This window comes from Macaca nemestrina, chromosome 1 (genome assembly GCF_043159975.1).
Source record: "Macaca nemestrina isolate mMacNem1 chromosome 1, mMacNem.hap1, whole genome shotgun sequence".
Taxonomy (NCBI): Eukaryota; Metazoa; Chordata; class Mammalia; order Primates; family Cercopithecidae; genus Macaca; species Macaca nemestrina.
Genome location: NC_092125.1, coordinates 63,110,342 through 63,130,659, shown reverse-complemented (window position 1 = coordinate 63,130,659; position 20,318 = coordinate 63,110,342). Strand labels below are relative to the sequence as shown.

The following is a 20,318-nucleotide window of genomic DNA, read 5'->3' as shown; positions in this document are numbered from 1 at the left end:
CTCTAGACTCAGGTACCTAGGGCTGGGTGGGGTCAGTGGGCTTCTTTCCCTGGCCCACAGCCCCCAGGCAGGGGCCTGCACTTACTGGTGAGGACCTTGAGGGTGAAAGGGTTCTTCTGCTGGATGGTGTGGGTGAAGTGGAAGCGGGCGTTGCAACTGTAGTCGGTCTGCATGTCCTGCAGCATCACGTTGGAGAAGTACAGGTCTCCATTATGGCCCTGAGAGACACGTTTGTCTTGGGTGATGGGCTCCATGGCTATAAGAAAACAGAGGTACAGCAGCAGGTTAGTAGTAATAACAGTAATCATCACCACCGCAGTCCTGGCGACAGAATACTTTACAGAGGGTCAGGTGGCGACCAGGAGCTTGACATCACTTGGTCTAGTCCTCTCAACTCTGAAGTATGGCTTATTCCCATTTTACAGATCAGAAAGCAGAGGATGTAATACGTTCAGCATTGCAAAGGCAGAGAGGAGAGCAGGAGTTTAGACGTAGACCTGTCTGCCCACCATGTCCATGCTCTGTGGCCACACTTTTCTCTCTCCTATTCACGCCACAAAAGATCTCACTGGCTGTGGGGCCAGCAGAAGGAACACAAGCCTTCAGGTGTTCCCCAAGGCTCAAATTCTCAAGCTAGCAGCGAGAGCACTTTGAGGCCAGGGACCATGATCTGTTCATCTTATGCCCCAGCACCTGTCTTAGGACTTGGCATATAGGAGGCACTCAACTGTCTGCTGAATTAAATGAAATTGAACTTGGCCTTGCTGTATTTAGTAAAAATGTAATCATCAATTATAATGTATACCTTTGTTTTTTATCCCTAAGAAGAAAGCACTACTGTGGCACCAAGATGGCTGAATAGGAACAGCTCCAGCCTCCAGCTCCCAGCGTGAGTGACACAGAAGACGGGTGATTTCTGCATTTCCAACTGAGGTACCGGGTTCATCTCATGGGGGTGTGTCGGACAGTGGGTGCAGCCCAACGAGCGAGAGCTGAAGCAGGGCGAGGCATCACCTCACCCAGGAAGTGCAAGGGGGAAGGGAATTCCCTTTCCTAGCCAAGGGAAACTGTGACACACAACACCTGGAAAATCGGGTCACTCCCACCCTAATACTGTGCTTTACCAAGGGTCTTAGCAAATGGCACACCAGGAGATTATATCCCACGCCTGGCTCAGAGGGTCCCATGCCCACGGAGCCTCCCTCATTGCTAGGACAGTAGTCTGAGATCTAACTGCAAGGCAGCAGTGAGGCTGGGGGAGGGGTGCCCACCATTGCTGATGCTTAAGGAGGTAAACAAAGTGGCCGGGAAGCTCGAACTGGGTGGAAGCCTGCCTCTGTAGACTCCACCTCTGGGGACAGGGCATAGCCAAACAAAAGGAAGCAGAAACCTCTGCATATGTAAATGTCCCTGTCTTACAGCTTTGAAGAGAGCAGTGGTTCTCCCAGCATGGAGTTTGAGATCTGAGAACGGACAGACTGCCTGCTCAAGTGGGTCCCTGACCCCGAGTAGCCTAACTGGGAGACATCCCCCACTAGGGGCAGACTGACGACTCACACCTCACACGGCTGGGTGCACCTCTGAGACGAAGCTTCCAGAGGAATGATCAGACAGCAACATTTGCTGTTCAGCAAAATTCACTCTTCTGCAGCCTCCGCTGCTGATACCCAGGCAAACAGGGTCTGGAGTGGACCTCAAGCAAACTCCAACAGATCTGCAGCTGAGGGTCCTGACTGTTAGAAGGAAAACTAACAAACAGAAAGGAAATCCACACCAAAACCCCATCTGTACGTCACCATCATCAAAGACCAAAGGTAGATAAAACCACAAAGATGGGGAAAAAGCAGTGCAGAAAAGCTGAAAATTCTAAAAATCAGAGCACCTCTCCCCATTCAAAGGAACGCAGCTCCTCGCCAGCAACGGAACAAAGCTGGACGGAGAATGACTTTGACGAGTTGAGAGAAGAAGGCTTCAGACGATCAAACTTCTCTGAGTTAAAGGAGGAAGTACAAACCCAGCGCAAAGAAACTAAAAACCTTGAAAAAAGATTTGATGAATGGCTAACTAGAATAACCAATGTAGAGAAGTCCTTAAATGACCTGATAGAGATGTAAACCATGACACGAGAACTACGTGACAAATGCACAAGCTTCAGTAACTGATTCAATCAACTGGAAGAAAGGGTATCAATGACTGAAGATCAAATGAATGAAATGAAGTGAGAAGAGAAGTTTAGAGAAAAAAGAGTAAAAAGAAATGAATAAAGCCTCCAAGAAATATGGGACTATGTGAAAAGACCAAATCTACATCTGATTGGTGTACCTGAAAGTGACGGGGAGAATGGAACCAAGTTGGAAAACACTCTGTAGGATATTAGCCAGGAGAACTTCCCCAACCTAGCAAGGCAGGCCAACATTCAAATTCAGGAAATACAGAGAACACCACAAAGATACTCCTCGAGAAGAGCAACTCCAAGACACATAATTGTCAGATTCACCAAAGTTCAAATGAAGGAAAAAATGTTAAGGGCAGCCAGAGAGAAAGGTCGGGTTACCCACAAAGGGAAGCCCATCAGACTAACAGTGGATCTCTCGGCAGAAATTCTGCAAGCCAGAAGAGAGTGGGGGCCAATATTCAACATTCTTAAAGAAAATAATTTTCAACCCAGAATTTCATATCCAGCCAAACTAAGTTTCATAAGTGAAGGAGAAATAAAATCCTTTACAGACAAGCAAATGCTGAGAGATTTTGTCACCACCAGGCCTGCCCTACAAGAGCTCCTGAAGGAAGCACTAAACAGGGAAAGGAACAACCAGTACCAGCCATTGCAAAAACATGCCAAAATGTAAAGCCCATCAATGTTAGGAAGAAACTGCACCAACTAACAAGCAAAATAACCAGTTAACAGCATAATGACAGGATCAAGTTCACACATAACAATATTAACCTTAAATGTAAATGGGCTAAATGCTCCAATTAAAAGACACAGACTGGCAAATTGGATGAAGAGTCAAGACCCATCAGTGTGCTGTATTCAGGAGACCCATCTCACGTGCAGAGACATACATAGGTCCAAAATAAAGGGTTGGAGGAAGATCTACCAAGCAAATGGAAAACAAAAAAAGGCAGGGGTTGCGATCCTAGCCTCTGATAAAACAGACTTTAAACCAACAAAGATCAAAAGAGACAAAGAAGGCCATTACATAATGGTAAAGGAATCAATTCAACAAGAAGAGCTAACTATCCTAAATATATATGCACCCAATACAGGAGCACCCAGATTCATAAGGTAAGTCCTTAGAGACTTACAAAGAGACTTAGACTCCCACACAATAATAATGGGAGACTTTAACACCCCACTGTCAACGTTAGACAGATCAACAGACAGAAAGTTAACAAGGATATCCAGGAATTGAACTCAACTCTGCACCAAGCAGACTTAATAGACAGCTACAGAACTCTCCACCCCAAATCAACAGAATACACATTCTTCTCAGCACCACATTGCACTTATTCCAAAACTGACCACATAGTTGGAAGTAAAGCACTCCTCAGCAAAGGTAAAAGAACAGAAATTATAACAAACTGTCTCTCAGACCACAGTGCAATCAAACTAGAACTCAGGATTAAGAAACTCAATCAAAACCGCTCAACTACATGGAAACAGAACAACCTGCTCCTGAATGACTACTGGGTACATAATGAAATGAAGGCAGAAATAAAGACGTTATTTGAAACCAATGAGAACAAAGATACAACATACTAGAATCTCTGGGACACATTTAAAGCAATGTGTAGAGGGAAATTTATAGCACTAAATGCCCACAAGAGAAAGCAGGAAAGATCTAAAATTGACACCCTAACATCACAATTAAAAGAACTAGAGAAGCAAGAGCAAATGCATTCAAAAGCTAGCAGAAGGCAAGAAATAACTAAGTTCAGAGCAGAACTGAAGGAGACAGAGACACAAAAAACCCTTCAAAAAAATCAGTGAATCCAGTAGCTGGTTTTTTGAAAAGATCAACAAAATTGATAGACCGTTAGCAAGACTGATAAAGAAGAAAAGGAAAAGGAATCAAATAGACGCAATAAAAAATGATAAAGGGGATATCACCACTGACCCCACAGAAATACAAACTACCATCAGAAACTACTATAAACACCTCTATGCAAATAAACTAGAAAACCTAGAAGAAATGGACAAATTCCTGGACACATACACTCTCCCAAGACTAAACCAGGAAGAAGTTGAATCCCTGAATAGACCAATAACAGGCTCTGAAATTGAGGCAATAATTAATAGCCTACCAACCAAAAAAAGTTCAGGACCAGACGGATTCACAGCTGAATTCTACCAGAGGTACAAGGAGGAGCTGGTACCATTTCTTCTGAAACTATTCCAATCAGTGGAAAAAGAAGGAATCCTTCCTAACTCATTTTATGAGCCAACATCATCCCAATACCAAAGCCTGGCAGAGACATAACAAAAAAAGAGAACTTTAGACAAATATCCCTGATGAACATTGATGCAAAAATCCTCAATAAAATACTGGCAAACCGAATCCAGCAGCACATCAAAAAGCTTATCCACCATGATCAAGTGGGCCTCATCCCTGGGATGCAAGGCTGGTTCAGCATATGCAAATCAATAAACGTAATCCAGCATATAAACAGAACAAAAGACAAAAACCATGTGATTATCTCAATAGATGCAGAAAAGGCCTTTGACAAAATTCAACAGCCCTTCATGCTAAAAACTCTGAATAAATTCGGTATTGATGGAACGTATCTCAAAATAATAAGAGCTATTTATGACAAACCCACAGCCAATATCATACTGAACGGACAAAAACTGGAAGCATTCCCCTTGAAAACTGGCACAAGACAGGGATGCCCTCTCTCACCATTCCTATTCAACGTAGTGTTGGAAGTTCTGGCTAGGGCAATCGGGCAAGAGAAAGAAATAAAGGGTATTCAATTAGGAAAAGAGGAAGACAAATTGTCCCTGTTTGCAGATGACATGATTGTATATTTAGAAAACCCCATCATCTCAGCCCAAAATCTCCTTAAGCTGATAAGCAACTTCAGCAAAGTCTCAGGATACAAAATCAAGTGCAAAAATCACAAGCATTCTTATACACCAATAACAGATAAACAGAGAGCCAATTCATGAATGAACTCCCATTTACAATTGCTTCAAAGAGAATAAAATACCTAGGAATCCAACTTACAAGGGATGTGAAGGACCTCTTCAAGGAAAACTACAAAGCACTGCTCAATGAAATAAAAGAGGACACAAACAAATGGAAGAATATTCCATGCTCATGGATAGGAAGAATCACTATGATGAAAATGGCCATACTGCCCAAGGTAATTTATAGATTCAATGCCATCCCCACTAAGATACCAATGACTTTCTTCACAGAATTGGAAAAAAACTACTTTAAAGTTCATATGGAACCAAAAAAGAGCCCACATTGCCAAGACAATCCCAAGCCAAAAGAACAAAGCTGTAGGCATCATGCTACCTGACTTCAAACTATACTACAAGGCTATGGTAACCAAAACAGCATGGTACTGGTACCAAAACAGAGATACAGACCAACAGAACAGAACAGAGCCCTCAGAAATAATACCACACATCTACAACCATCTGATCTTTGACAAACCTGACAAAAACAAGAAATGGGGAAAGGATTCCCTATTTAATAAATGGTGCTGGGAAAATTGTCTAGCCATAATTTGAAAGCTGAAACTGGATCCCTTCCTTACACCTTATACAAAAATTAATTCAAGATGAATTAGAGACTTAAATGTTAGACCTAAAACCATAAAAACCCTAGAAGAAAACCTAGGCAATACCATTCAGGACATAGGTATGGGCAAGGACTTCATGTCTAAAACACCAAAAGCAATGGCAACAAAAGTCAAATTTGACAAACAGGATCTAATTAAACTAAAGAGCTTCTGCACAGCAAAAGAAACTACCATCAGAGTGAACAGGCAACCTACAGAATGGGAGAACATTTCTGCAATCTACTCATCTGACAAAGGGCTAATATCCAGAACCTACAAAGAACTCAAACAAATTTACAGGAAAAAAACAAACAATCCCATCAAAAAGTGGGCAAAGGATATGAAGAGACACTTCTCAAAAGAAGACATTTATGCAGCCAACAGACGCATGAAAAAATGCTCATCATCACCAGCCATCAGAGAAATGCAAACCAAAACCACAATGAGATACCATCTCACACCAGTTAGAATGGTGATCATTAAAAAGTCAGGAAACAACAGGTGCTGGAGAGGATGTGGAGAAATAGGAACACTTTTACACTGTTGGTGGGACTGTAAACTAATTCAACCATTGTGGAAGACAGTGTGGCAATTCCTCAAGGATCTAGAACTAGAAATACCATTTGACCCAGCCATTCCATTACATTCCAAAGGATTATAAATCATGCTGCTATAAAGACACATGCACATGTATGTTTATTGCAGCACTATTCACAATAGCAAAGACATGAAACCAACACAAATGTCCATCAATGACAGACTGGATTAAGAAAATGTGGCACATATACACCATGGAATACTATGCAGCCATAAAAAAGGATGAGTTCATGTCCTTTGTAGAGACATGGATGCAGCTGGAAACCATCATTCTCAGCCAACTATCGCAAGAACAGAAAACCAAACACTGCATGTTCTCACTCATAGGTGGGAACTGAACAATGAGAACACTTGGACACAGGAAGGGGAACATCACACACCAGGGCCTGTCGTGGGGTTGGGGGAGTGGGGAGGGATAGCATTAGGAGATATACCTAATGTAAATGATGAGTTAATGGGTGCAGCACACCAACATGGCACATATATACATATGTAACAAACCTGCATGTTGTGCACATGTACCCTAGAACATAAAGTGTAATAATAAAAAAAAGGTTCATACAAAAAAAAAAGAAGAAAGCACTACTGATTATAACTGTAAGATATATACTAATCAACGATGTACGTCATCAGTTTTAAGAGGCCTTTCAATTTTAGAGGTGTTAAAATATGAAAATGTCTGATTAATGGTATCATTGGAGTGGCTGAAAATGTTGACTATATATTTTTTTTCAAGTGCTATATCTGATGTAAACCCAAAAGACCAGGTTTCCAGGCTGTTAGGTTTGTTAGAATATACCTAAAGCTGACTACTCACAGCTATCTCCTTTCTATCCCCACAATTTTTTTTTTTAAGTCACCATTTCTTAAAGCACAAGGTTAACGAAGCCACCTTCCCCACAATGGGCTGGTCAGCTCTTCTAACCATTCCTGATTTACTGTAGGCCTACTATGTGCCAGGCACTGTGCTAGGTGCTGGTGAAAGATGAGCAAGACTGTTACCGCTCTCAAATAACTTCCAGTTTAGTAGAAGAGGCAGCAGATAAATAAACAATTGCAATGCACCATGGTGAGCAGAACACACCAGTTAGAAGGGAATGAACTGCAGAAACGAACCCAGTGCATTCTAGGGGGTCCTAAGCTGGGCCTTAAAGGCTGCATATCTTATACCAGCAGAAAAGAGAGAGGAGCTGAGGTTTCTAAGGAGCTGGAAGAGTGTGTGCTAAAGGCTAAGAGTACACAGTCCACTCAGTGGCGTAGGGCGATAAGGTGGGAGAAGGGCTGCAGAGGCAGAGGGCCAGATCTGGAATGGGACTGGGTGCCAGGGAAAGGGATTCTGGACCATTATTTTGAGGTGATGGAGGAGCCAAAGAAGGGCTTTAAGCAGATGAATGAAACTATCAATTAACTATCACATTTTTAGAAAGACCAGGGAGGCCTGTATGGATAATTCTTGTTACCCAGGGAAAAACTGATGGTGGCTGGGGCAGGGGGGATGTCAATGAGGACAGAAAGAAGACAAGGGTCTAAGATCTACTTGGGAGGCAGAGTAAACACCATTTGGTGGTGAATGTGATGTGGGAGAGATGAGAGAGGGGAGGTTGAACTGTGAATTAACAAATGAGGCCAGCAGCCTGTGGCCAGGCAGCCTTCCCCACAAATGTGCACTGTGATGGGGGAGGAGAGAGACAGTGATTGAGCACAAAGCCATCCTCAACCTGCAAAACAAATTACAATGCTGCCTCATCAACAGGGCAGCCTCTTTTCAAAGTAGGCTGCTAAGAATTCAGGGATGGATAGAAGGATGGATGACTGGCAGGTAGGCAGGTGGGGATATAGGTTGATGGATGGCTGGATAGATGGGAAAGGAGGGATGGAAGGATGGGGAGAGGGGGCAAACAGGTAGGCAGAAAGAGGGAGGACAGGAAGCCAGAAAGACACACAGAGAGATAACAGCTTTCTATTTACCTTTATTAATGCTTCTCCTTTTATTTAAATTGAAAACATGGGAAGAAACTGAGGTCCGGAAAGGTTGAATGAGCCTCAGTCGAAAATTGAGCCAGAACAATCACTGAAAGATGTTACTCTGTCCCTGCTCCAGATACCTTATCTCCCCATCACTCCTTTATGAAAGGTTTCAATTCCCCATTCACCCTTCCTCCTACCAGAAGAGCGAATCAGAGTAAATCCAGACCAGCCAATAATTGAAAGAGGTGGTTTGGTATCAACTGCTTTCAATTGGCCAACTGGAAAAACCATTTCTCATCTTCTCCCCTAATCCCTTCTGTCTTACTCTTCATTTTCATTATCATGTTACCAAGTGCATACTGTGTGTCTGGCCCTGTTTTAAGCACTTTGGACGTATTGACTCATTTGTTCTTATAATAATCCTATTAGAGAAGCACTATGATTAGCTCTGTTTTTTTTCCAGAAGAGGAAACTGAGGCCCAGAGATGTAAGCAATTTGCTCAAGATCATACAGCAGCCAGGCTAGAAAACAAGCCCCAGCAGCCTCTCTCTGCAGAGCCTGTGTTCTCAGCCCGGTTGCCACATTGCATCTGCTTCTCACAAATCAAGGTCTTCTAGCTCGGGTAAGCCCTTCCTCATTTAACACACCCACCCCGCTCCCTAAGGTTAAAATATAAACACCACACCAGGCCCCCAAGACTCACAGCTGCTCATCCAGAAGATGACCGGGGATGGAAGTCCAGGCGGGGGGTTACACTGGAGCGTCAAAGGAGCACCCTCTTGGACCACGACAGGGTCTAGGTTTTCCTTCGGCCACAGAGGAGATTCTGGAGAGAAGTGGACAAAGAGGACAAAGTGAGGGTGATGGCTGGGCCCAGGGCAAGGAGCAGGGTCAGAGGCAGGCATGCAAAGAGGAGAAACAGAAAGGGCACCTGGATAAGGAGGGAGCAAGAGAGAGGGACAGGGCACATAAGCCTACTCGAGGGGCTGCCCTTGAGAGGCAGGAGAAGGGAGGCATCTTCAAAGGCTCCCCTCCTTTCCCCTCTCCTGTGCCCACAGTGGCCAGTGAAATTGTTGCAGACAACAACTTCAAAAGGAAGCTTTGGGAGCTTCCTTTCCAAGGAATCGTTCTGAGCTGGGGAAGATGCATAGAGAACACCAAGGCATCTGCAGGCCAAGGGCAAGTGCAGCCCTTCTGGAATGGCCTTCCACATCCCCCACTCTCCATTTACCCAGGAGCAGGGCATTTCAGCCCTGCCCCACGCTACTCACTAGACACCTGCAGGCGGATCCTATTGGACAGGGCTGTGCCAAATTTGTTGCGGGCGAAGCACTGATATTCCCCCTCATATTCCTCTGGCCGCCCGCCACTGCGGAAGTCAATCACCAGGGTCCCAGACCTCCTCCTCATGGACACCCGGGGGTCCTTGGCAATGTTGAAGAATCTGCTGTTTCGTGTCCAGTGGAAGCTGTGGAGTGGGAAGCAGGGGCAACCAAGACGAATGGGGTGGGCTCTGGGCTCCAGGCATATCTCAGATCCCTAGTTCCTGACTCAGTACCAAAATTCCCTCTCGCAGCCCCATCGTGGCACCCCTATACCAACAGGTACCAGCCTGGCCGAGCAGAAGAACCATCTGGAGAGCTCAATAAAAAGCAAAGTCCCAGGTCCCACTCAGGTGACTCTCCAGGGCAGGGGCCTGGCGTTAGTATTTCTACCCAGCTAAGACTGGGACTCGTGGCTCTAAGTGTTAGATACTCAAGTAGCTACTCGGGGGTTATGTTAAACACATCATCGAGGAGAGATTTTCATTTCTAGAATCTAGAGTCTGCTGCTTCTTCCACCCCAGGACATTTCCAACCTCCTACTAGCAAGGCAAACTTAAATTCATATTCCACCCAACCTAAACACATCAGGGAGCTGGCCCTGCTCCTCCTACCGCCTTAATTTTACAATCCATTCTAAAGCCAAAGTGAATTGGCTTAGCTTATTTGTGCCCTGCTCAGTGAGTATAGATTACATAGCAGTGACCACGCCCTGTAGCCCAAGAGTGGCAGCTTTTAAAGAAATGGCAGCCTAGTAGAACTGAGCCCCTGCTGAAGAGCACTAGAATGGCCCCCTCTGCTCGTCCTGGGAGCTGCAGCCAGGGCTTCACATCCTCTGATGCCCACAATCTAACTTGTAAAAGAAGCAGGGAAAGCAGGAGCAGCTGGAACAGCAGGGGCTGCTCAGTGCCACAGGATCATTGTCCCTGCAAAGGAACCGCGGGGGGAAAAAACCAAACCTCAGAAGCAAGCAAGGTTACCACTACCCTGACTGACCCTTCAGGGTGACTCACACGGCCAGTGAGGGAGTCCCTGCTGGTTCCCAGGCTCACAGCTCTGGGTTCGAGACTGTCTTGTGTGAACCCGGGGGGCCAGAATAAAGCTGCTGCATACCTGGCAGCCTCTGCTTGGCCTTATGTCTCCTGCTGACAGACACACCCTAGATGGGGTCCTGTCACATCTGGGTCTGAATCTTGCATGAGGCTCCTGAAGGGCTCAGTCTGTGGATGCTACTTTGAGGATGGGGATGGGGGCGGGTAATAACGTCTGCCATGTCTCCGATGCTTATCATTTGATAGAAATGAATCTGGCCTTGGGGGATCAGAAGCGTGAGTTTAAATCTGAGCTCTGCCCCTTTCAAGCTGGGTAACCTTGGACCTCTGTACCTCTGTTTCCCCTCCTCTTCATACGGGCATTTGTCCTTCCCCAGAGCACTGTTAGGTGGTTGAACAAGACAATGTGAGTAACAGAACCTAACCCAGAGCCTGGACACACACAACAGGCTTTTAATTCATGTCTGTTGTCATCTCATTTGGTCTTAATGAGCACATAAACAGGTAGAAGTAAGCTCAGAATGAAAGACTTGAGTTGGCTTGGAAGAGGAACTTCCTATAAGCTAAATGTGGGGCAGAGTGGAGGAAAGAATGTTAAACAGAAACTCAGAAAACTGAATATCCAGTCCTGGCTTTTGGTGTGAACTCAAGCCACTTGTTTTCTGGTCTCCAGTTTCCTTATAGGCAAAATTTCCTGGTACCTCACTTGTGCCTTCCACCTAGTAGGTGCCTAATGGAAAGTTTTTGGAATGGATGAGTCTAATTTTCTAGCTGCCTCATTTGCCTTAGTTATCATCAGGCCCAGAAGCAAGCGGGTGGTTTCAATGCGTTCTTTTCCCCTCCACTCACCTGGGGGCAGGATTCCCTTTTGCTTCACACTCAATCAGGATGTTATCACGGGGGTCCACGATGTGATCCTTCACTGACTGCTTGGTGATGGTCGGTGGCTGCGTCACTGCAACAGTGCACAGGGAGCACGGTCAGGGCTGCAGGGACCTCCCTGGGGTCCAGCTTGGGGAACAGCTGAGATGAAGAGCTTCAGAAGCCACACATGCAAGCAGGCAAGTGGGTGGGGTGCGGGGGGGCGGTGAACAGGGCCCCATTCTAGAGACCCAGCTCCTTAAATGGTGCCACAGGAAAGAAGGTGAGTGTCAAATATTAAACAGAAGAAGAATCCCTTTAAAAAGATCCCATAGGCAGCCGGGCACGGTGGCTCACGCCTGTAATCCCAGCACTTTGGGAGGCCGAAGCGGGTGGATCACGAGGTCAGGAGATCAAGACCATCCTGGCTAACACAGTGAAACCCCATCTCTACTAAAAAATACAAAAAATTAGCCAGGTGTGGTGGAGCGTGCCTGTAGTCCCAGCTACTCGGGAGGCTGAGGCAGGAGAATGGCATGAACCCAGGGGGCAGAGCTGGCAGTGAGCTGAGATTGTGCCACTGTACTCCAGCCTGGGCAACAGAGCAAGACTCTGTCTCAAACAAACAAACAAACAAACAAACAAAAACCCATAGGCCAGGCACGGTGGCTCACACCTGTAATCCCAGCACTTTGGGAGGCTGAGGTGGGTGGATTGTCTGAGGTCGGGAGTTTAAGACCAGTCTGGCCAACATGGTAAAACCCCATCTCTACTAAAAGTACTAAAAAAAAAAAATTAGCTGGGCGTGGTGGTGAGCACCTGTAACCCCAGCTACTCGGGAGGCTGAGGCAGGAGAATCACTTGAATCCACGAGGCTGAGACTGCAGTGAGCCCAGATTGCGCCACTGCACTCCAGCCTGGGCAACAGAGCAAGACTCCATTTAAAAAAAAAAAAATTCCATAGCATCCTAAGGAGAAACTGAAGGCCAGGTTTTTAGTTTACTCATCCTTACATTACAATGCTTAGCACGACATACAGTGCACAATAGTTTTTGATAAATGTCTGTTGAATGAATAAAGGAAGAAAAAGCAGCTAGATTTTCAGAACTTAGGGGTCATGGAGGTTCTGAGCCCCGGAGGCTCAACAAATGGCCAAACTATGGTGAGGCTAGGGCAGAGAGGGCCTTCAGTCCCCAAGAACTTCCCAGATCCTCCCCATCTAGGTCCCAAGTGCCAACCGTCTACCCTGGGGTCCTGTGCCAGCCACTGGAGGATAGGGAAACAGCTGTGGTACACATGAGCTTCCATCCAATGACCCTCTTCTTACCACATGCCCCTCTGTTTTTCCCAGCAAGAGAGTGCTGCAGGCAAGCCTCCTTCCTTCCCGCTCAGTAAGAGACCCCACTACAGGGCTCTGGTGTGAAGAGGCCCCAGCAGAAGTCTCAGCAGGCCACTAATCCCCAGGTATTGCCTCACGCCTCATTCCTCCCTCCCACCTCCCAGAGGCACAGGCACAGAGAGCCACGCAGGGCACTTACGCTCATTCTGAATGCTTGCTGTTAGTTCCGACGGGTTAGCATTGGAGAGGGAGAAAAGAAGAACATCGTTATGCACACAACCGCCCAGGCGTCCTCACGCCCCAGCACACAGGGAGTGGGCGGGGTGCACCCGGGGAGGGCGCTGAGCACAGGGCTGTCTCCTCCTGGCTGCAGAGCTCAGTGCAAGAACCAAGCAGAGTTGGGGAACGGACCCAGAGAGTGCCTTATGGAGAAGGTGACGCCTCCCCTGGGGGACCAAAACCACAGAGTTGGGCAGAAAGACTGGCTCTGATCAAAGGACAGTGTCACCAGGAAGTCCACATGTCCCAAGGTGACAATGCTGCTTGAAAGAGGCCTTGAAGGTATTTCCCTCCATCTGATGCCACTGAGGGAAGTGGGTTCCTCAGCCGACAGTGAACAGGAGAGGCTGAGGGCAAGACAGGTGCCAGGAAGGGAGTGGATTGGAACCACTGCTGCAGGGCAAAACTCCAAGGTCTCACTTCTCCCATAACACCTTCTCTCCTTGGCATCTCCTCCTTTGCCATCCTATGGAAGACTCTAGAGACAAATGCCCCTTTCATGGTACATTGCCCTATAGAAATCATGCTTCTCAATGGGAGGCTCCAGGGATGAAGCAGAGTCTACGGCTCCTTTCTGTGCTTTTCACAAAGAACGTAAGGAGGCAGGTGGCACAAATCTCCCCCAGCTCCTACCTGAAGTATGCATGTGCTCGTATAGGTGTGCTCCTGTGCAGGTGGGTGTATGTATCTGAGGTCTGGGCTTCTCAAATTTTAACATGCATATGCATCACCGGGGGCTGGTTAAAATGCAGGTTCTGATTCAGTTGGGCTGGGGTGGGGCCTGGGACTCTGCCCTTCTGACAAGTGCTCGGGCAACGCCACGCTGGTGGTGTGTGAACCACACTCCGGATAGGAAGGTTTTAGATGGTGTGCTTTTTGTGGGGACAAAGTCTTGGTTAAAATGTGCAGAAAAGAGAACATGTGTTGCTGCGACTTTAAAATGTCTTTTCCTGATGATTATATCAGAAAGTAACATGACATTCTCATTTCATGCAGGTGCAGACTATTGTACTGTTGTTGCAGGCTGACTTTTTCAGAGTGAGGGCTCTCTGTGGGGAGTTGCGAGCTGCCAGCATCAGGGCAAAGTCATGGTGACCTTGAAGCCTTCCTACCTGACTTGAGTGAGACGTGGCGAGGATTCTGGGGGCTTAGCGAGGGCAGCCTGGAGAGGCCAGAGTTAAGCTCAGAACAAGGGGTGCAGGAAGAGCCACAGCAGGAGAGGGAAGAGAGACCCCAGAGGAGGGGCAGAGTGTGGCAGGACAAGGGCCCTGCTGTACGTGCTGTGCATGAAGGAAAGTCTTGAGACGAAGACTCATGAAAAGATCCAAAATAATTATTTTGTGTGACCCCCGGAGGACTGAAGAGACATTTCCTTCACCATTTGCCCAGGGCTGCCCGGGCAGGAGACAAAGGACTGAAAAGTCCAGGGGGGAAAGCAAAAATCTATGGCTTCTGAACACATGCTCCCTGGAGCTCGTCTCTGTGGCATCTTCACCCATATATGATATTCTTGCCAGGGCCCCAAGAAAGGTAACTCTAGAAGGATGAATGACAGTTGGCTTGGGCGGGAAGAAGGGGCCATTCTTAGGAGAGGCAGGGCTGTCACTGGGACCCACTCCCCTTGGCCCTTAGCCCAGGCCCTTGGCTTCTTCATTCAGGACATTTTTGGGGTCTCACCCTGGGTAGCAAGCCTGACAAGGGACGTCCTTTGCCTATTCAAGACTTCAAGCCTCTCTTATAGAATCAAAGGCTGACTCAATGGAAAGAGCCCTAGACATTGTCCAGGGAATCTCCAGATCCAAGGAAGAAGTCTCTTGGCTAATATCATACAGGAATTTTGCTGCAGAGCTAGAATGAGAACCAGCTCTCCCAGTGCCTGGTCCAGAGTTTTGTTTTGTTTTTTTTAAACAAATCCATCCTTGGCCAGAGAGGTGAGCAAGCCAGCTGGGGCCTCAGGACTCTGCTCTCCTTGACATTCTGGAGAAGGGTGAGTGAGAGGGGAGACTGTGGGTGCTGGAGACTCTCTGGGCAGCGAGAGCTGGTTGGATGCTGTCCCCAGCTCCCATACTATCAGGCCAGGGGCCTCTGGAGAATCTACTTGACTAAAGGGATGGCATCTGCAGCCACCACTGTGCTAATAAGGAATTTCTTACAGGGACAGAATTGACCCAGAAGACAAACTGCGACAGGGAGAAGACAGTGGGGACAGCTTGTCTAGGGATGAGGGTGACCAAGTTCCCACCCAGTGTCACACCACTCGCCTTCTATGGAGCAGTGGAAAGTGAATTCCACAGCTGTTCCAGCTCAGCTCTGCAGGGACTGAGGCAGATGCCTGCTCGGTCCGCGAGGTTTCTTTACTCATGTGCCTCTTTTCTTTCCCTGGCTCTGATACCTACGACCTCTGGCACCCGTCCCTCAGGAGATGGAGTATGTGAGTGCGTGTGACTGAGGTGTATGTGAGTGGGAGTGAGTGTGCAGGAGTGTGAGCACATATGGGTATGTGAGGGCATGTGTGAGTGTGCATGAGTGTGAGCATGTGAGGATATGCGAGGGCATGCGTGTGAGTGGGTGTGTGGGTGTGCATGAGTGAGCAGGTGTGAGCGTGGTGTGAGTGTATGTGTGAATGTGCATGTATGTGTGAGAGTGCATGTGAGCTGAGGCCATCCTGCAGCGTTATTTGTGATGGAGGTGGGGGGGAATTGTTTCTGCCACTCCTGGGAGGAAAATGCTGTCCCCTGATGCAGGGCCAGGGACAGAAGAGCCAGCAGACTCACTTTTTGGCAAACTCACTCTGGTTGATGAGGCGACCCTTGGCTTTTTTCAAAGGTCATACTGTTCTCCTTGGGGCTGGATAGGGAGGGAAGGAGGGAGGCAGGGGACGGGTGGGAGGGGTGCGTGTGACTCTGCTGGCACAGCAGTGGGAGCTGGAGGCTGGGCCTTCAATAAGGGATTGTGCAGTGGTCCGGGGCTCTGCTCCAGGAGGCTGCGGCGCCCAGCCTCTCCAGAATAGAAGCAGTGCCTCTGCCCTCGAGACACAGATAATGTCCGCTGAAGGGGCAAACGAGTAGAAGGAACACCTGGCAGGGCAAGAACGTTAAGAAAGCCTGATCTTCCTTCAGCCCAGGTCTGGATGGAGAGTGGGCTCAGCTCAGCACACATAGGAGGTCTGTGGTGCTGGACCCAGTGAGATAGAGAGACCCGCTGAGGACAGCCTCTTTCCAGGGCAGCCGGGGCCTCTCTGAAGGGCTTGCCTGCTGTCTTGCATTCAGCTTCTTTTTTCTGTTTGTTTGTTTTTGAGGAATAAAAAGTCTTTATGGGCTCAAACCAGAAGCCCATGGATCTTGAGGACCTCTGTGGACTTGCGATTTTCTTCTCCACGTTCTTTTGGGCCTGTTTCCGCTGCTGTTTCTTCTGGTAGTGGATCTTGGCCTTTTCTCTCTTCTTTTCCTCCAGGGTGGCTATCACTGCCTGGTACTTCCAGCCAACCTCATGAGACAGGTACCCCAGGCAGGCAAACTTTCTCGTGGGCTTCAGATGCTCAGCCTTGAGGGCAGCAGGGACCACCATCCACTTTTTCATGTCAGGGGCAGTGGGATTCCATCAAACACCATGAGGTGGTCCAGGGTGGCCTGACCTCGGTTGGTCTTGTGGGGTAGTATGCCCCATAGGGTCTGTCAAAAAAGGCGGCTGGGGGCCTGGGAATGGTGGGGGCCTCGGGAAGGGTTGGTGTTCATCCACTTGCAGAGGAAGGCCAGATACTTTAACTTGTTTCCATTGAAATTGCCAGAAATGCCAATGCCCTTGCAGTGCATGACCACCACCTTCCAGCCCAGCAGTACAGGAGGCCCAGGGGATGGTCTCAGCCATACAGTGCCAGGACTTGCCCCCTCATCCCCTGTCATCTTCGGCGGTCAGCTTGGAAAGTGTGTTCAGTTTCTGCAGACTCTTTTTGGACATGTTGCCAGGGTCACTGGACCTGCAGCAACCAGGGAGGTGTCATGTGTGTGGGGCACGCTCCAGGCAGCCTGGGTCTCCTGCCCCGACACAGCCAGGGCACCTGGAATGGCACTGCAGAAGGACTTCCCTGTCCATCAGAGAGGTGCTGTGGTCCTATCGCGGCTCTGTCGCTTCCTTGTCTCTAACCCGCAGGCTAAGGATAACACCTATGTTGAGGGTTAGCTGCCAGAACTATGTGCGATGAGGCACCTGCAGCACTTAGCTCTCTCCCTGGTGCATGACACCTGCGATTCCAGTGGTTTCTAAGGAGAAGGACTCAGAGGAGGCAGGTGGGGGTGGGACATATCAGGTCCCAAATTTGGGGGTCAAGAGACTCTGGTTCTTTTTTGATTCCACCACCCATTTGCTATGTGACTCTAAGCTAGTTAAGGCTTGAGTTTCCGGGAACACAACACGGGGTGGGGGTCATCCCAGGGACACTGGAATGGGGAGATGGTGGGAGATCAGGACACTCTCAGCTCTACCCTACAGGTGGGGCTTTAGAGAGCCTGACTCCTTGGGGTGTCTGCTGTGTCTCCATTTCCTTAGAGCTTTGGAATTCTGGATTCTTAAGATAGACACCAAAGCCATCTATTTATAGGCTCACCTTGCAGGGACCCCTCACCCACTGACCCTGGGGGATCAAAGCAGCAGGTGAGTGAGTGAGGAGAAACGGCAGAAGAGAAAGGAGCCTTCACCACTTCCCTGATAACCCAATTTCCTCTGCACACCCTCCCACCAGGGACTTGGCCTTACCAGGCTCCTTATTAGACTGTCTGCCTGGGACTGTTAATGAGAAACTCTCCTTGAGCCAGCCGCACAGACAGTTACCATGGGAACAGGTCCTTTCACAACTCTCCTCTCCTCCCTCCCTGTGCACGTGCACACGTGTGTGGGCATGCATACACACGCTCACATACATGCAAGTCCACATACCTGGGGGTATTGGGAGGGCAGCAGGGGCTTTGCCCATCTTATCTCCGGGTCTGACTTAGAGTTACTACTGGTGTTCTATCATCCGAAGTATCCTCTCCTCTGGGGCAGCTATTATTGGTGAAGTAGGGTGCCCGGAGGGCTGAGATACCTCCAACTCTTCTCCAAACTACGCTAACTCCAGGACCAGGGGTCTGGCTTTGGAAAGCTCAGGTAGGACTTCTTGGAGTTTGTGTTACTCTCCCGCCCCCTCCCCAGACATCTGTTAACTGGAGAGAGCCCAAGCCAGTGTTGGTGTCATGTGGGTCCCCTCTGTTCCTTGACATAAGGAACAGGGGTCAGAGATGGCGTGCTCACATTTTAGCCTGGGGATGCTAAGACAGTTTGCCGGAAGTGTCAGAGTTGTGGTAAAGGTGGCACACACCTAACGGCAGGGCCGAGGAACTTGGCTGCCAATAAATGGGCCATTGATGAATGCAGCAACAGATATGGTTGGTGGAGACATGGCCGTTAGATTTGCATTTTAAGCCCCTTACTTTATGATTCTGATGGTCAAATAATGCCCCCTCCATGAGAAACAGAATGACAGCGATTTTACTTTTTATTTTATTGCGGGAAAGTTGAAAACAATGAGAAGGAATCCATGCCTGGTTCTCCCATGTGGCATGATAATGGGGCTCTATTTTAATGTCTCCTTTAGCCATATCTTTTGCAAAGATAATTCTGCTCCCAGCCCTTCCCAGGCCTGTGTCCTCCTGATTCCTCCAGCCAAGAGGGCCCAAAGGGTGTGGATTTGAATATATCAGACATTAGAAAGGCAAGTAAGAACTGTTCCACCATACTTGACCCTGGAAACTGCTTTTCCGGGCAAGTCAAGACCACAGAGGACCTGGAGAGGTGAGCAGAGGGAAAAACCCAAGTGGCACTCAGAATCCCAAACTCCGCCACCTCTGGTCCCACTCAGCTGGCTCCAGGCGTCCCCAAGCATCAGCTCAGCCATAGCCCTGAGAAACTGGCTCTGCAACATACAGTCTCAAACTTTCAAACATGAGCCCGTGTCAGGTCTTTGGAGAGAAACCCAGCTCTGAATCTCAGAATCCACTGCTTCCCCTCTCCTCAACCTTCTTTGAACGATCTGAACTTTGACCATCCCTCCCCTCCCACCGCTCTGCCCAAAATCAGGAGAAAAAGAGAAGAGGATGGGGCAGGACTCACGATCCATAGGAATTTCGATGGCTCCGCCAAGACTGAGGAGGCAGAGGAGGAAGGCTGCATGGACCCAGGGCGGCGGTGGCTGCCTGGCCATCCTCGGCACCCGGCCCCGCTCCCTGCTCCCCAGCACTCGGGGTCTTGTCACCTTGAGCCGCTTTAACTGGGCCTCCCGGACAGAGCTCAGCTGTGGAAAGAAACATAAGAGCAAGTGGGTTTTTCATGAACTTGCAGTTTGCTCTAGCAATCCTACAGGGCTTTGGAGGACCCAAGGGCCCCCTTGGTCACAGAGTCATGTTCTAGGTAGAGCAGGGTTTCTTAACCTCCACACTATTGACATGTGGGACTGAAAAATTATTGGTGTGGGGAACTGTCCTGGGTATTGTAAGATGTTTAGCAGCATCCCTGACCTCTACCCACTAGAAACCAGTACAGCCCACCCCCTTCACCACAACCAATTAGAAATGTCTCCAGACATTGGCAATTGTTCCCTGGAGGGCAAACCCCCCAGCTGAAAACTACTGTTAGAGAAGGAAGGGCAACTCCACAAAGAACAGTCATGAAAACAAACACTGGCCCATTGGCCTGCAGGCCCAGCAACCAGAAGATGCCGCGCACCGATCTGGTAAGAAATGCACCAATCTACAGCCTCTCTGAACCACATGTGCTGAGTATGCCTGGGGATGAGCATATTTGCAGTAGAGGCACAGAGATGAGATCGCACTGATGTCCTTTGATCCCAGGATGAAGGGGGCAGGGTGATACTGGCAGGCCTGGGGAATCATGGGTTAGATAGGTGAAGACATGGTTGCACAAAGGACTTTTTGTCATTTTTGCAGAAAAATGAATGATTTCTGCAACTATTTTGTGCAGCTAAGGAACAGTGGTCCCTGATATTGTCCTTTTATAGATAATGGCAGTGGTAAGATGATGACCAGAAAGAAGTGGGCTTCAGGTGGCTGGTA

General features: G+C 48.2%; 1 protein-coding gene and 1 pseudogene across 22 annotated transcripts in view; both read right to left on the bottom strand.

Annotated features, from left to right (window-relative positions):
- The window catches only part of LOC105484804 (neurofascin), a 200,724-nt gene that overhangs the window by 64,149 nt on the left and 116,257 nt on the right, over positions 1 to 20,318 (bottom strand). For 13 of the 22 annotated variants that reach the window (XM_011746775.3, XM_011746785.3, XM_011746784.3 and 10 more), the window contains 6 exons: positions 19,360 to 19,540; positions 13,136 to 13,153; positions 11,586 to 11,691; positions 9,634 to 9,830; positions 9,066 to 9,188; positions 86 to 256 (listed from right to left, as the gene is read on the bottom strand). In XM_011746775.3, coding sequence (XP_011745077.2) covers positions 86 to 256; positions 9,066 to 9,188; positions 9,634 to 9,830; positions 11,586 to 11,691; positions 13,136 to 13,153; positions 19,360 to 19,540 — 796 coding nt within the window. The remainder of the gene's footprint in view (positions 1 to 85; positions 257 to 9,065; positions 9,189 to 9,633; positions 9,831 to 11,585; positions 11,692 to 13,135; positions 13,154 to 19,359; positions 19,541 to 20,318) is intronic. The other 9 variants (XM_011746776.2, XM_011746793.2, XM_011746794.2 and 6 more) reach the window with 1 other exon arrangement.
- LOC105484803 (large ribosomal subunit protein uL13 pseudogene) lies at positions 13,161 to 19,482 on the bottom strand (annotated as a pseudogene).